At 38.6% G+C, this 13,840-nt stretch overlaps 1 protein-coding gene across 3 annotated transcripts in view; it reads left to right on the top strand.

Moving 5' to 3' along the window:
• Positions 1–13,201, top strand: part of TMEM117 (transmembrane protein 117) — a 537,774-nt gene extending 524,573 nt beyond the window's left edge. For 2 of the 3 annotated variants that reach the window (XM_030835330.2, XM_030835335.2), the window contains 2 exons: positions 120–249; positions 11,461–13,201. In XM_030835330.2, coding sequence (XP_030691190.1) covers positions 120–249; positions 11,461–12,110 — 780 coding nt within the window. In that variant the 3' untranslated portion in view covers positions 12,111–13,201. The other variant, XM_060306499.1, reaches the window with a different exon arrangement.
• Positions 13,202–13,840: the final 639 nt, after the last annotated feature.

Genomic DNA, 13,840 nt, shown 5'->3' with positions numbered 1-13,840 from the left:
AGCTAGCTGCATTTAAATGATTTTAAAATAGGTGCTTATAAAAAGTCAATTTTTGGTGTTTATCTGCTTCGGAATGAAACAAATCACAGATATGTTTTCATGTTGATTTTCTCTGGCAGGACTGGGAATTCCCACATTTCATGGGAGACGTCGATGTAAATCTTCCTGGTTTGCACACGCCTCACATGCAGTTCAAGATTCCTTTCTTCCAGAAGATCTTCAAGGAGGAATATCGTATTCACATAACAGGTATAATTTTGAACACAATTTGATTGTCTCCTAGTTAGAGTCATGCTAGCTGCTATAAAAGGCAAAGCAAATGGTAACATTTTAGAGACATACAGGAATATGGTTTTATTTTACTCACGTAACAGTGCAAGGCGGTTCCAGATCAGCAAGGGGCTGTGGACCATCATTCTGGGACTTAGATTCCTGGTGACTTTAACAATTTCAACTTCAACATCCAGTGGGCAAATGGGAATAATGAGAATGGGGAAAATGACTAAGAGGGTTTGCCTGTTTCTTAACCCCCTGGCCTGGAAATAAAACATGTCACCTCCACGCACATTCCATGGGGAATAACTAGTGAGATAGTCCCATGTAGAGTTGAGGAGAGCAGAGAGATATGGTCCCCCATTGGGCAGCCACTTGTGATGTCAGGTCTCATGTTCTAGCCTAGGAGTATCAGAGGTGAGTCATATCTTTGTTATGGATTGTTTGCTATCTCTGCCACCCTCCATAGACCACTACACCTCGGTTTTGTTCATTAGGTGGGTTTCTTTTTCACAACATACAGCTCAGTATATTTTTTCATCATGAATACTCTTTATGCTTTGTTCTTCATTTGCTTCTGAGATCAAAACAGTGGTACCCGAGAGCTCCAATCAGACCATGTGCCTTTAGGGAGTTGGGCCGCTTCTCATTTGATTGAGAAAACTTATTGCTGTGGCAGGGCTCATGTTTGTCTCAGGCGATTCCCTTGTGGATCCTCAGATTATTCCATTTTCAGATGTGTCCTGCTCTTGAAGTAGCTTGAATATGATTTATTATAATCTTCTTCCATGACAACTCAGTCATTCTCATCTAAACAAGGCTTCCCAGAGCTTCGTTTTGTACCTCTTTTTCTCTTTGTAACAAGAAGCAGTCAGCTGAATGTTCACAAAGAGAGAATGGCATTAGTTCTCAAGCTGTTCAAATGCAGGTAATGAATGTGTGTGTGTTTTAAGGACAATGGCCTAGGATCCCACACCTGCTATAATAAAAACTGCTGAAGAAATCTGTGCTTACACGACCGTCTGTGCTGCCGAATAAAAATAGCCTGAGCACAGAAAACGTGAACATCTGAGTACTGCAAAAAACCTTTGCTCAACTTGAAGGCTGTTTTTTGCTTTGAGCATGAGGCAACCTTCCTAAATTGGAGAATGAGCTCATAAGTAGGGAAGATGCAGCAGGTTTCTTTTCCTATTCAAAATGAATGAGGCTCTTCTATTAAATTCACTGGGTAAATCAATCAATTTGAGTTCAGGTCACATAGTGTGGTTTCAGAGTCCCCACTTAATCTCTGCAGCATGCTACCCTCTCCGACTTCTAAAACAGCTATGACACACGTGGTATCATCATATCCCTTTGGGTGGGCTTTTGACGGGACCATCTGTTCTTGCTATCAGCTCTTGTCTCAGACCATCGTGGCACTAATATTGTCTCTGACTGAATATCAGAAGCCTTATCAAAAATATACTGTTTGAGTGCAAAATATCAGGTTTAAAAAAGGGGGTAATGGAGGAAGACTCAGAAAATCCACCGACCAGAAAGAAAAATAAAGCTGTTAAAATATTTAATTTCGGTCGCTTTTGCATAGCTTTGTCATATATGCTGCCATTTATAGACAGGGGCAGGGGTAGGTTTTGTGGTTCCCAAAGCTTACACAATTTGGAATGCTTTACTTAAGAATATGAATACAAAATTACAACTAAAACTTGTATTCAGTGTCTGGGAAGGGAGCCAGGTACACAGGAATCTCTGATGATTCAGCATCATTACTTTCAAGGTAAAGCCTCCTGTGCCTTTGAACTAAAACATTCATCCCACCAAGTATTATTTTCTAAAAATGTAAAAGGAGGAAAGGCTAGCTAAGTTTTTGCAATAGAGACTTCACATTAATAAAGTTTTCCAGAAGATGGAAATATATTATAATTAAGGCTTTGGGGTAGTATTTGCCAAATTATGCTGATTATCATATCATCCAGGAATTTTATAAATATACAGATTGTTGGGCCCCATTCCTAGTGGTCCCAACCCAGTAGGTCTGGGCAAAGGCCAAGGAATGGGACTTTTGTAAAGCTGCCCTGGGTGATGCTGACCATTGAGAACTGCTCCTTTCTGATTGAGAGGACACCGGTGAGATCAGGCTGTCTCCTTGAGAAGAGCCATGCAAATGATTGGGTATCTGGACCTACTAGGGAGGCTTTCAAGGGACTTAAATTCAAAATAAGATAGGATACATGTGGGTTTGGGGGTGAAGGGCTCCACCATAAACTATTTAAATCCAGTTTGTGGTAAGATGGTCGTGTGCTTCCCCAGATCCAAGATAAAAATTTCTAGGAAAATGGTGACAGGTTTGGAGGCTGAAAAAAGAACTTTCCCCTCTTGTTTTGTTCTGCTGCTCTCTTTGTTCTGTGAATTGGTGAAGAGGTTGCTGAAGCCACTCTGGAGTATCACCCATCTCCCCTGAAAGGCCTTTGACTTTATCTGATGTTGTAAGATACTTGTTTCTGGGCAAACCCAGGTAAAATCCCCCAAACACAGTGCTACATGTATTTTAACATGCTCAGTCGTTAGTAGCCCACAAATTTCCAAGTGAACTACAAATGCTAGCTTGAGAGGTTCCTTCAAGTTCTGCTTCTTTTTGTAAAGAGACCCTAATGCTTTCCTTGGTTAGCAAATCACCCCTGGGAGTATTAAGCGTGAAACCCTCTATATCCGTCTATGTTTCTCAAACTTTATGTGTATGAGAATCACCTGAAGAGCTTGTATGAAAGGTCTATCAGCCACACACCCAGAGTCAGATGCCTGAGGTAGGAGGTGGAGCCCAGAATCTGCCATCCTCTGAAGCACCACCAATGCTGCCTATGCAGGCAGCCAGAGAACCACACTTTGAGAAACACTGCGACTGAGAAACATTTTCTATAGTTAGAATTCCTCTCATCTCAGCTTTTATTTATTTTCTATGCACTTCTTAAAACAAAAGCCAAGGGGCAGAATGCAAATTCAATAGAAATGGGGTAGCCAGTGAGAAAGGCACATGTAGGGGCCTGACAGAAGCTAGAAAGTTCAGAGCTGGGGCCAACAGAGGAGGTCCCAAAGCAGAGCATGACCGGGGAAAAGGTCCAGAAGAAGCTGGAGCCAGGGCTAGGAAGGGATCCTGCAGACCTCCAGATAGCTCTGTCTATTGCTTTCTCTGTCTGTGTTTGTTCTGCACCAGAAGAGCCTAGACAACGATGGCTGGGGTTCTCCCAGGGTCAAGGATGGCTTGATGGCCTCAACTATTATTTCTCTGTGATCTAGAAAAGATGTTCAGTGCATGCTGAGGCAATGGAATGTAAAGACTTGGTGCATAGGTTCCAGCCCTGCTACTAACTGGTGGCAGGGCCCTTGTCAAGCTCTTTAACCTCTTAGAGGTTCAGTTTTCTCATCTGTTAAATGGGGACAGTAATGGTACTTATCCCATAGGATTGCAGTGAGAATGAAATTAATTAATATGTACAAGGCACTTAAAACACTGCCTGCCATGAAGTAAGCACTCAATAAGCTCTCAGTATTTTTACCTAAAGCTTTTCCTTTCATCCCTCCAGAATCTGGCTTTCCTATTTAATTCACAAACATTAGGTAGCCTGAGAGAGGGCTCTCAAATTACTTTTCCACTATTCTGAGTTCTTTCCTGTTATTTACTGTGCTGAGTCCTCAAGAAAGAGAAATCTAAGAATGAAAATAAAAAAATCTCTCTCCCAATGAAATGCTCTGTATGTAGACGGTTATCCGACACTGATGAGTTCCCATTGACATTCTAAAAGCCTTTATGATTTGAGTATTTTTTAATCCTGATTCCTAGCTTGTTTTATTTATGCATGTCAGAAATAACTTGAATTGTTGCATCTGTTTAGCTCATCTGGATCCCCCTTGACAGATGGTTTGCTGCAGTATGTCTGAGCTTTCAGTTTATAAGCTGGGCTACAGCTTATAAAAAATAAATCATCTCTATCCAAGGGTGTGTTAAAATATTTTTTTCTGGGAATTTTGACTTCAGTAATAAAGGGGATAAATGGTTAGTGATTCGGTCACATTGGTGCTTTCAGCGCAAGTCCATTGTTCTCCTAAAAGTCAGTGCTAAATGCAACTGTGTAATTATCTCTTTTGCCCTCTTCCCTTTTACCTATAAGGTGAGTGCAAAGATGGATTCAAAATGTGATGTACTAAGTCTCAAGAGAGGAATGGCCTCTCAATTTAGTCTTGGAAGCTCCTATGAGTCCTATTAATGCCAATCCTGGTGGAAGCTCTGCCATCTGTCATCCCAGCCAGACAAAGGAAGTGTCCCATTGGTGGCCATCATCTGAGTAAATTAGGAGAGGGTTGGGGGAAAGGCCAGAAGGAAGGCCTGTGCATCTGTGAGGAGAGAATTCACACTGCTGGCACGATGATACCCATGGGAAGCTTTTCGGCAAAAATGGAAAATGTAGAAGTAAACAAGCCTGTGTAGATCTGTGTTCTATTTCAGTTTCCTGAGATGCGTGAGGGCACAGGTGCTTTACAATGGTGAGAATGTGGAAAATAATGCTGAAAACCCCTTCATTTTATTTCCATAGGTGCCTGATTTCTGGCAAATGAGTTCCCAAAGATTGTTTTTTAAAGAGCTCTCCTGTGTCAAACAGATCATGGAAAGTGCTGGCGAGGGCAGGCCAGTGGTCCATCCAGCAGAATATTTTGTCTGGCAAAATTAGCAAGGGACTTGTTATAGGGAAATACAATGCATCCCCTTCACCATGACAGTCCCCAGGGATCGTGAATTTATCCAAAGTACACAAGGATCTCTTGCTATTCTCTCAGTTATGAACTTTTCTAAACCTTTCCTGCAGCAATTTCCATTTTCAGCGCATTTGTGAAGCTCTAGGAATGTACTATGTAAGTAAACTATGTTTACTTCTACATAAAGCAGCAATCCCTTTTATTTGTCCCAAACTCATCTTCTTCAAGGCCATGGTTGCTTTGCCCACTGCCTGTCAGTCCTTGCTGTCCCTAAGCTGGTCTGTCCTGTCCAGGCTGAGATATTCTGGGTTCACTTATGCATAGATGAGGATTTTTGTAATAAAACTCACGTGATTTTCAGGAATTTGTCTTTACATCCAGAAGAAAGACTTGAAATATATAATTAATATAATCTTTGAGACAAATATTTTGTTTTTCCCAATTTTCCAGATTTTATCTTATTTTTATCTTAATTTTATTTTATTTTAGCAGTATCCTGGAATTCACCAGATCATGGTGACACGTGTATTTGACTTGAAAGACTAGAACTTCACTCCTCGAAATTTTTCTGGACATAGTATCTCAGACATTTACGTAATGATTAGTGGACATTTTCTGAGTTAACGTGTCTAAAGCTAAGCTAAGATCTAGGGAATACGGAAATGAGTGGCACAGTTCCCAATCTCAAGAAAGAGTTTGAGAGTCATCTAATTCAGTACAACTGCATGGCCCTTTCTTTCACATTTTATCATCACAAGTTTCTACCTCTATTCATCATATTGGATTATGTCCTAAAGGAGTAGCCTCCCACTTATGGAAATGACAATGACAAGAGAGGTACTTTGAGAAGCTATATTCATTTGCTTTTAAGTCTTAAGGAGATAATTTATTAACTCAAGTTAACTCTCATTAGTTCATCAATTATTTAGTCGTTATCTTCAATTTGCTAAATGGTCTCCTCATGGCCCAAGCACTTAATGTGGTTTCTAGATATCCCTAAAATACCTAGGGGGATGTAAAGAGATGCTAACTCAGTGAGCACTGTTTTCACTGATCATGTCTGGAATGAGAGGACATTGAATACGGCCAAGAAGCCTGTTACAGCAAACTGTTACTTATTTAATTATCCGAACGTTGTCTTCTTCAAGGCCATGGTTTCCTGCTATCCCATAATGGATACTAAATGGCTCTGTGGAGCGTGACCACTGGACGCAAGAGTCTGGCTTAGCGGTGACACCCACTTGGTATAGAGGGTGCTCACAGGACAGCTCAACCTCAATGCTGACTGGGAACCCTACTGAGTAAAAGTTTTTACAAAATATTATAATTGCATATTTGAATCATGAAAGGTTCATTATATGGTGGAAATATCATCACTTATAGCTTTTTTCCTTAGTTGAAAAAATAGCACTTTCCCCCAAACTGTTATCATTTCCTATGCTGAGTGAGGGTGATATTTAATGAAGAATTCTTTTAAAATTAACTAGCCCATTCTTTTAAAATTAACTATAAACTCCCACAAAGTAAAATGATAAAACTACCACTGTAATATCATTTTTAACAATCAGTAAGATTCATTAAAAGCACAAAACACAAGAAAGAGGTAATCCCACCAACACCATGCAGGGATTGCTCGTTAAAGGAGACAATGAGGTATTTCGAGAAGGAGGTTAATAGAAATAATGTATGGATTACTACCCTTCCTCCTTGCTGATTACATCATGCTATGTAGTTGAAACAGCAGGGGAAAATGCTATGTAGTTGAAACAGCAGGGGAAAATGCAAAATCTCTCATGTGATAAATGCCAAAATACCAAGCCTCTTGTTATGGTTGATTGTCGGTTCACAACAACACACATGGAAAAATGACAGTAGAAGCACTTCTAGTCTTTTTTTTTTTTTTTTTTTTTGCGGTACGCGGGCCTCTCACTGTTGTGGCCTTTCCCGTTGTGGAGCACAGGCTCCGGACGCGCAGGCTCAGCGGCCATGGCTCACGGGTCCAGCCGCTCCACGGCATGTGGGATCTTCCCGGACCAGGGCATGAACCCCTGTCCCCTGCATCGGCAGGCGGACTCTCAACCACTGCGCCACCAGGGAAGCCCTTTTTTTTTTTTTTTAGCCTTTTGTGTCTTATACCTTGTCATGTGTGTCATTTCAGGGACTCAAAATTATCTTTTTATGGCAAACTGTTTCTCAGAATATACAATCTTTTTTTTAAGGAAAGCTTTCTGCATCTGAAAATTGTGTATTGCATCTTTTTTGCTCTAATGGTGAGAATTTTCTGGTCCATCATAAAACACTGAGATTTAGGTGATATTTCACAGAATCATCAAAGAGACTTTTAGGACAGGGAAGAAATCTCAAGGATTATATGGCTCAACTCCTTCACTTTATAGACAAGAACACTAAGGTTGAGTTGTCCCACCTGATTTTGCTTTCTAGTTTGCTGCATCTCAGAAAACTGTTTTTAAAGAGGAGAGAGTATTACCAAAGTAATAAAACACTGTATAGGAAAATAGGAGAATGGATGATAGAGAAAGATGAACATCCTTCCTTGTACAAATGGATAAATGGACCAGAAGTTATGTCAGGTGGGCAGGAAAAAAACAAAAAGTAAGAAGAGCCATTTCTTCTATATTTTCAGCTGTTCCAAGTTTCGACTGAGTGGCTACAGCAGTGAGGGGAAGGACAATGCTACCTTCACAGAGGAGAAAAGGAAATAAATCAATAGGGATCCTGCTTCAGTTGATTCTCTCCTCTCTGCACTTCCCCACCTCCCAACACGATCTGTCTGCAGAGGAGGGAAGAATCTATCTGCTTCCAAATTTGTGTGTATAAAAGACCTTGTCTCTGGACTAATACTACTGCAAGCTGTAGACAAATTACAGTTGCTAAGGATTTTTAACAAGTTAAATATGGTGATTCAGAAAGCATATTTATATATAACTATACACTGGATCCTCTTGGATAATTAGTCCAGTGATATCTACCCAGTAATGTCAGTGCTTAGTAATTTATTCTGTTTTATCCAAACTGAAACATTTAGGATATATCTTTGTTACAAATCCTTACACACTCTTCTCTCTCTCTTTTCTATCACTAAGATCTTGTATTAACTGGATTGAAGAAGTAGAAGGAAGAAATGGCAGAAATAACACTACCCTACATTTTTGGCAAACAATGCATCTCAGAGAACTTTTAAATATAACCTCTCATTTTATCCTAACAATAATCCTTTGAAGTGGGTATGTTGGTATTATTCTCCATTTCATAGAACAAAAAATTGAATAGTTAATAAGTAGAAGGATTTGGGGGAAGAGGACAGAATCATAGAACTGGGAGGCATCTAGTTCTGTTTCCTCAATTTGAAAATAAAATTGCTGAGATCTGGAGAGGTTAAACAAGTTACCCAAGGTTGTATTATTTAAGATGAGTATTAGATCTCCATCTGCTGATGTCCAGCCTGCAGTTTTTGTCACTATGGTACTCTCTCTCACAAATCAGTAAAGATGTGTTACAGCAGGGTGATGGTATCCCTGTCAGGCAACACATTCTTAATGCATGTCTCCTTCGTCCTATCTAAATATTCAGACACCAGGTCATGTGAGAAGCAACATAATGCGATCCTTTAGTGTGACAGTTTAGTGGTCAAACTGACCCAGCACCATTCAACTTGGGTAGAGAAAATAATTTGAAAAAATCCCCTTCTATCCTCAGGGTTCCTTCAGTTTGATCGCTGTACATTCACTATCACTTTTATTCTCTGGTTTTATTTTTTTCCTTTGACTATTAAACATTCCCTGAGCATCTTCTCCCCACCAGGAAAGCACCCTTCTCCAAGCTCCATGAGCATTCCTGTTTTTCCTCGCTGATTCCACGATGCTGTTAATGTTCAGTTTCTGACGTCATTACCCTGGAAACAGGACCCTTTATGAAGGACTGCTCTGTTCATGAGTTTATAAAAGTGACTAAGAGAGGATACATATTTTTCCAAGGGACCTTTATGAGTCAAGAAGGTGATGGTCAGTCACACAAGTCCAAGGACCTCTTCCCCTCACCATCCAGTCTGGCTTTATAACCCGTGTAGGTTACAACAAGGGAATAAGTATGGATCTTCTACAACAAAGAAGTATCCAAAGCCCCTCTCCCAACTGCTTCTATCACAGAAGCTACAAATTAGTGCCTCCGAGATACTGAATGATAATCCCTGAACTTTTATATATCACCTGTCTCTCATTCTGGTTGGCCTTTTTTTCCTATGATATTCTCCATTCTTTCCCTTCTCTCTCCCCTCAGACCCTCTCTTCCACATTACCTGATCTTTTTCTGTATGTTATTCTATCTGCAGCAAAATAAAAGCATATACTAGAAAGAAACATAACATTTTCCAAACCGTTCCCTGTCTTGCTTTTCTTTCTGGGACCACATGAATTGCTATTTCCTTCAAAATCTTTTCTGCAGAAATTAGCCCTCAGTTTTTATTCCGTTTTCTCAATATCTGCAGCATTAATGGTTTGTATCACTCCTTTGGCACCTCTTAAATGTGGCCTCTTATTATTATTTATCTGTTGATGTCTGTTTTCTATTTCCCCCATAAGATGATGAGTTCCTTCCCAGAAGGCAGTAGCATATGTCTTCAGCATCTACTAAGGTACCCTCCACAGAGTCTATTCTGAGCACAATAAATGTTTGGTAATGACGCTCACCTTTGTATTTGAATTTCTCTGGCTTGAGCTTTCTTAATTTGTTGTATGGTTGATTCTGTTTTCGTTTTGAAGATTCAAGAGGGCAGGAGTGGTTTGAACTTAACAGTACCAGATGTTATAAACATTTTATCATATCTGGAAAAGTTTCCAATGTTCTATCGTACTTTGCAGTTTGGGTGTGCCAAATAAATCATTCAGGCAAGAGCTTCCATTACAAATATTATAAACCCTGTATAGTTGAATGATTTCAGGACAGGCAGAGTTATAATTTCCCTTCATATGATTTATATAAATTCTCTTCATAGAGAAGAAGTTGCACCTTCCCATGCAAATGAAGACATTATCATGACTTAGGCAAGGCTTTGATGATAATAATAGTAACAATTACTGAGTTCCTATTATGTACCAGGCATTGTGCTTAGTATCTAATAATCTCATGAAATGCTAACAGCTTAATAAGTACTGTTATTTTCTGCTTGTAAAGAAATTGGAGTTTAGAGAAGTTAAACAACTAACCCAAGGTCACATAGCCAGTAGGTTTGGGAGCCAGTCCCGGATTAAAGTTCTTCAACCTTGCATATAATAGGAGATTGAAAATGTGTAATGACGATGATAAAATACTTTCTTAAACTCCTTACAAAGTTATATTTTTATAGAGCTATGTGTTCTATTGGAGTACATATTTAAAAATACATTTTTACCAATCTTAGTTTAAGAAGTTTGCCCAAGATCCTATCTCTCATGTGAAGCAGTAACTTAATAATGTTCACTATCACTATTTTTAAATACAAAATAAAATAATTTTGACATAACACATATAATTATAACTAAAACTTTTAGAACCTGTTATAAATATCACATAATTTTGCAAAACTATGAGCTGAGTATTACTATATTATTATGACACACTAAAACTTGGAATAAATTATAATAAAAATTATAATGGAATCTAGTATCCCTTGAAATTTTTTCAACATTCTTTCCATTTAAAGATGCAAAGGTTTCACTAGGTAGTATGTCTCTAAATAATACCTTATTTATGTAAGATTTTTAAATACTACAAAGAAGTCATAATAATTACAGTCTCTCCAAATCATGTCTTCTACAGCTATGGTTATATTTATATGTCTGATAAATGGATTCTGTTCAATGAGAATTTGATGCAATTATTTTTAAAGTCTTGAAATGAATGCTCAAGGATTATTGATCTGAATCACATCAACTAATAGTTTAATCAACAGGTCACCTACAAAGAGCAATGTGAATTCAATTGATATACTGCTGTGCTTGCATTGCAAAATGATTTATTTCTTTCCCTGGCTTAATTATAAAACTGTAAGAGATAGTCAATCATACGTTGGACTTTTCTTAAGAATTTCATCAGAACTTTGTTTTTAAACCTTAATTAAATTGTTCTATAGAATAACCTACATGGAACCAAATTTGAGTATAACTGTGGTGCCTTAAAAACCAGGAGACTTAATCTAGAAAGTGTAGTTACCATAAATTACTGGCTCTGGGATCTACAGTTACATTTTCACATGCCTAGAATCCATTTAGGAAATCCCCATTGCCAATTCACTTAATGGCAGCATAACACTCTCAAAAAATTTTTAGCAGGTCTAAAATATTAACAATTTATGCTATAATACCAGTATCTCCATTTTGTAGGAGAAAACTCTATTGCAGTTTTATAGGTCTTTGACTAATATGCAGTATTTCTTTTTTAATGCAGGTAAATGGTTTAACTATGGGATTATCTTTCTCGTCTTGATTTTGGATCTTAATATGTGGAAGAATCAGATATTTTATAAGCCTCATGAATATGGACAGTATATTGGCCCAGGGCAGAAGATATATACAGTGAAAGACTCAGAGAGTCTAAAGGATTTGAACAGAACCAAGCTATCCTGGGAATGGCGGTCCAATCACACCAACCCTCACACTAATAAAACCTATGTTGAGGGAGACATGTTCTTACACAGCAGGTTCATAGGGGCAAGTCTTGATGTCAAGTGTCTGGCTTTTGTGCCAAGTCTGATAGCTTTTGTGTGGTTTGGATTCTTCATTTGGTTCTTTGGACGGTTTTTGAAAAATGAGCAAGGCATGGAGAATCAAGACAATACTTACACACGCATGAAAAGAAAATCCCCATCAGAACAAAGCAAGGACATGGGAATCACGCGAGAAAACACCCAGGCCTCAGTGGAAGACCCGTTGAATGATCCCCCCTTGGTGTGCATCAGGTCTGACTTCAACGAGATCGTCTACAAGTCTTCCCACCTAACGTCGGAGAACTTGAGCTCGCACTTAAATGAATCGACCAGCGCCACAGGGGGAGGCGACCCAGATCCAACGACTTCTAAAAGTACACCAACGAACTAGAACCGATTATTGGGGGAGAGCACGAAGAGCAACCCTGGGTGTAACTTTCAAAAGTTAGTCTTTCCTTTTGTAAATGTTAAGGTTTACACAGCGTTAGGTAAAGAAATACAAATGATGCCACAACGGTGCTCAACATGCTTTTTCTAGGACTCATTGTTTTCTATTTGTATTATGATACCTGTGCCTACAGTATATCTAACAGTCCTCTAGAGATTGCTTTTTCACAGTTGTACAAGCTACTTACTGACTTTACAGCCTAGTAGATTAGCTGGTTACCCATGTATCTGATGTTCAACCATAGTGGTGCCTTGAGACATTAAACTTTTTAACTGTACCAGAAACGAAGTATGGAACAGTTCTCTAACCTGCTTCACATGGGTTTTTTTTATACAATTATTTTGATCTCCACTTGATGTCTGAGCAGGAAACAGATATAGCCAAGATGTGGCTCAGGAAGTATGTCTCGGTTTCTTATTCAGCAGCGGAGTTGGTGACTTTGACAGCTGGACTGCAGAGAAGCATTGTGATTACCTTTGAATTTTTATTGGCTGTCTGCCAAACACAAATACAGATGCAGAATTCAGTAATAGGAGAGTGATAATCCATCATGGGTCACTACTTGTGAAATGTGACTTTCTCCAACCAGTAATTGCAATTAGATAATAATACCTAATTATGTTTTCCCAATTAAGGTAAATTGCTACCTGATTAAAAATCCTGCCCTTCACCTTTGGGAACAAAGGTTAAGATGCACAGTTAGGTGAACTCTCAAATTTATTGGCATTTACACAAAGCCCTAGAAAACCAAGAAACTGAAGTTTTAATTATGTGAGGGTTGCACAGCCTAACATTCACAATATTTGTACATCTTTCTGTAAATATAGTTGTTGACAGTGAAAATTGAAAAACATATGCCAACTCTGAGCAAGGGAACTCCTCTAAAAAATCATGCTGTGGAACTATGTAAGGTAGAAAAAAGGATGTGCATGAAAGACTCTGTTTACTGGCTTGTTTTGTGTGTGTTTTGTTGTTTTTGTTTTCTTTTTTTAAGAACTAAACATCACACATTAATAAATCAGAATTATACATCAGTAATTATGTATTGTAGTTTTTTGTTTATAGTAGAAGAGATCAATTGTATCTTAGTTTAACAACAGCTCATTAACTTTTTTTTTTAACTCAGAGCCAAGCAGGCTAAGAAATGGAATGCTCCCAACTTGCTTTAATTTTGTTCCATAAATTGTGGTTACATGTTCCTTGAGGGCGTTGGGGAAGATCACTTTTAAGGCAAAATTATTTTCCTGTCACATACTGACATAGCTGTATTTTGTCTTTATGATTTTTTAAAACCTCTTTTGTTTTGATCTATCTGCTTTTAAGCTTGCAGCATGTTAAATTTAGCATACATAATAGAACTGTGCATTTATCTGTCACTTGAGAGTCAGCTTTAATAAACATCTTTCTATGATTGTTTACTAGGCAATTGGAACCATACCCCTGCTGTTTATTTTACCTTTAATAGCCACACATGGGGTACTTAGAATCGTAAGGATCTCTGACACTAAAATTGCAGAGATCAAGCTCACTATAGTAACCCACTGACCGTTCTGTACAAAGAAACTTACAATGTTATCCCTGACATGTAGGAACATTGACCATGACCAAATTTGCATAGTGGACGATTCAACTTTTGACTCTGGGACAAGTAAATAATGCCACTTAGGACTATA

This window comes from Globicephala melas, chromosome 10, assembly GCF_963455315.2.
Source record: "Globicephala melas chromosome 10, mGloMel1.2, whole genome shotgun sequence".
NCBI classification, from domain to species: Eukaryota; Metazoa; Chordata; class Mammalia; order Artiodactyla; family Delphinidae; genus Globicephala; species Globicephala melas.
Note: the sequence above shows the minus strand (reverse complement) of the source record. Positions and strands in the feature narration are given on the sequence as shown.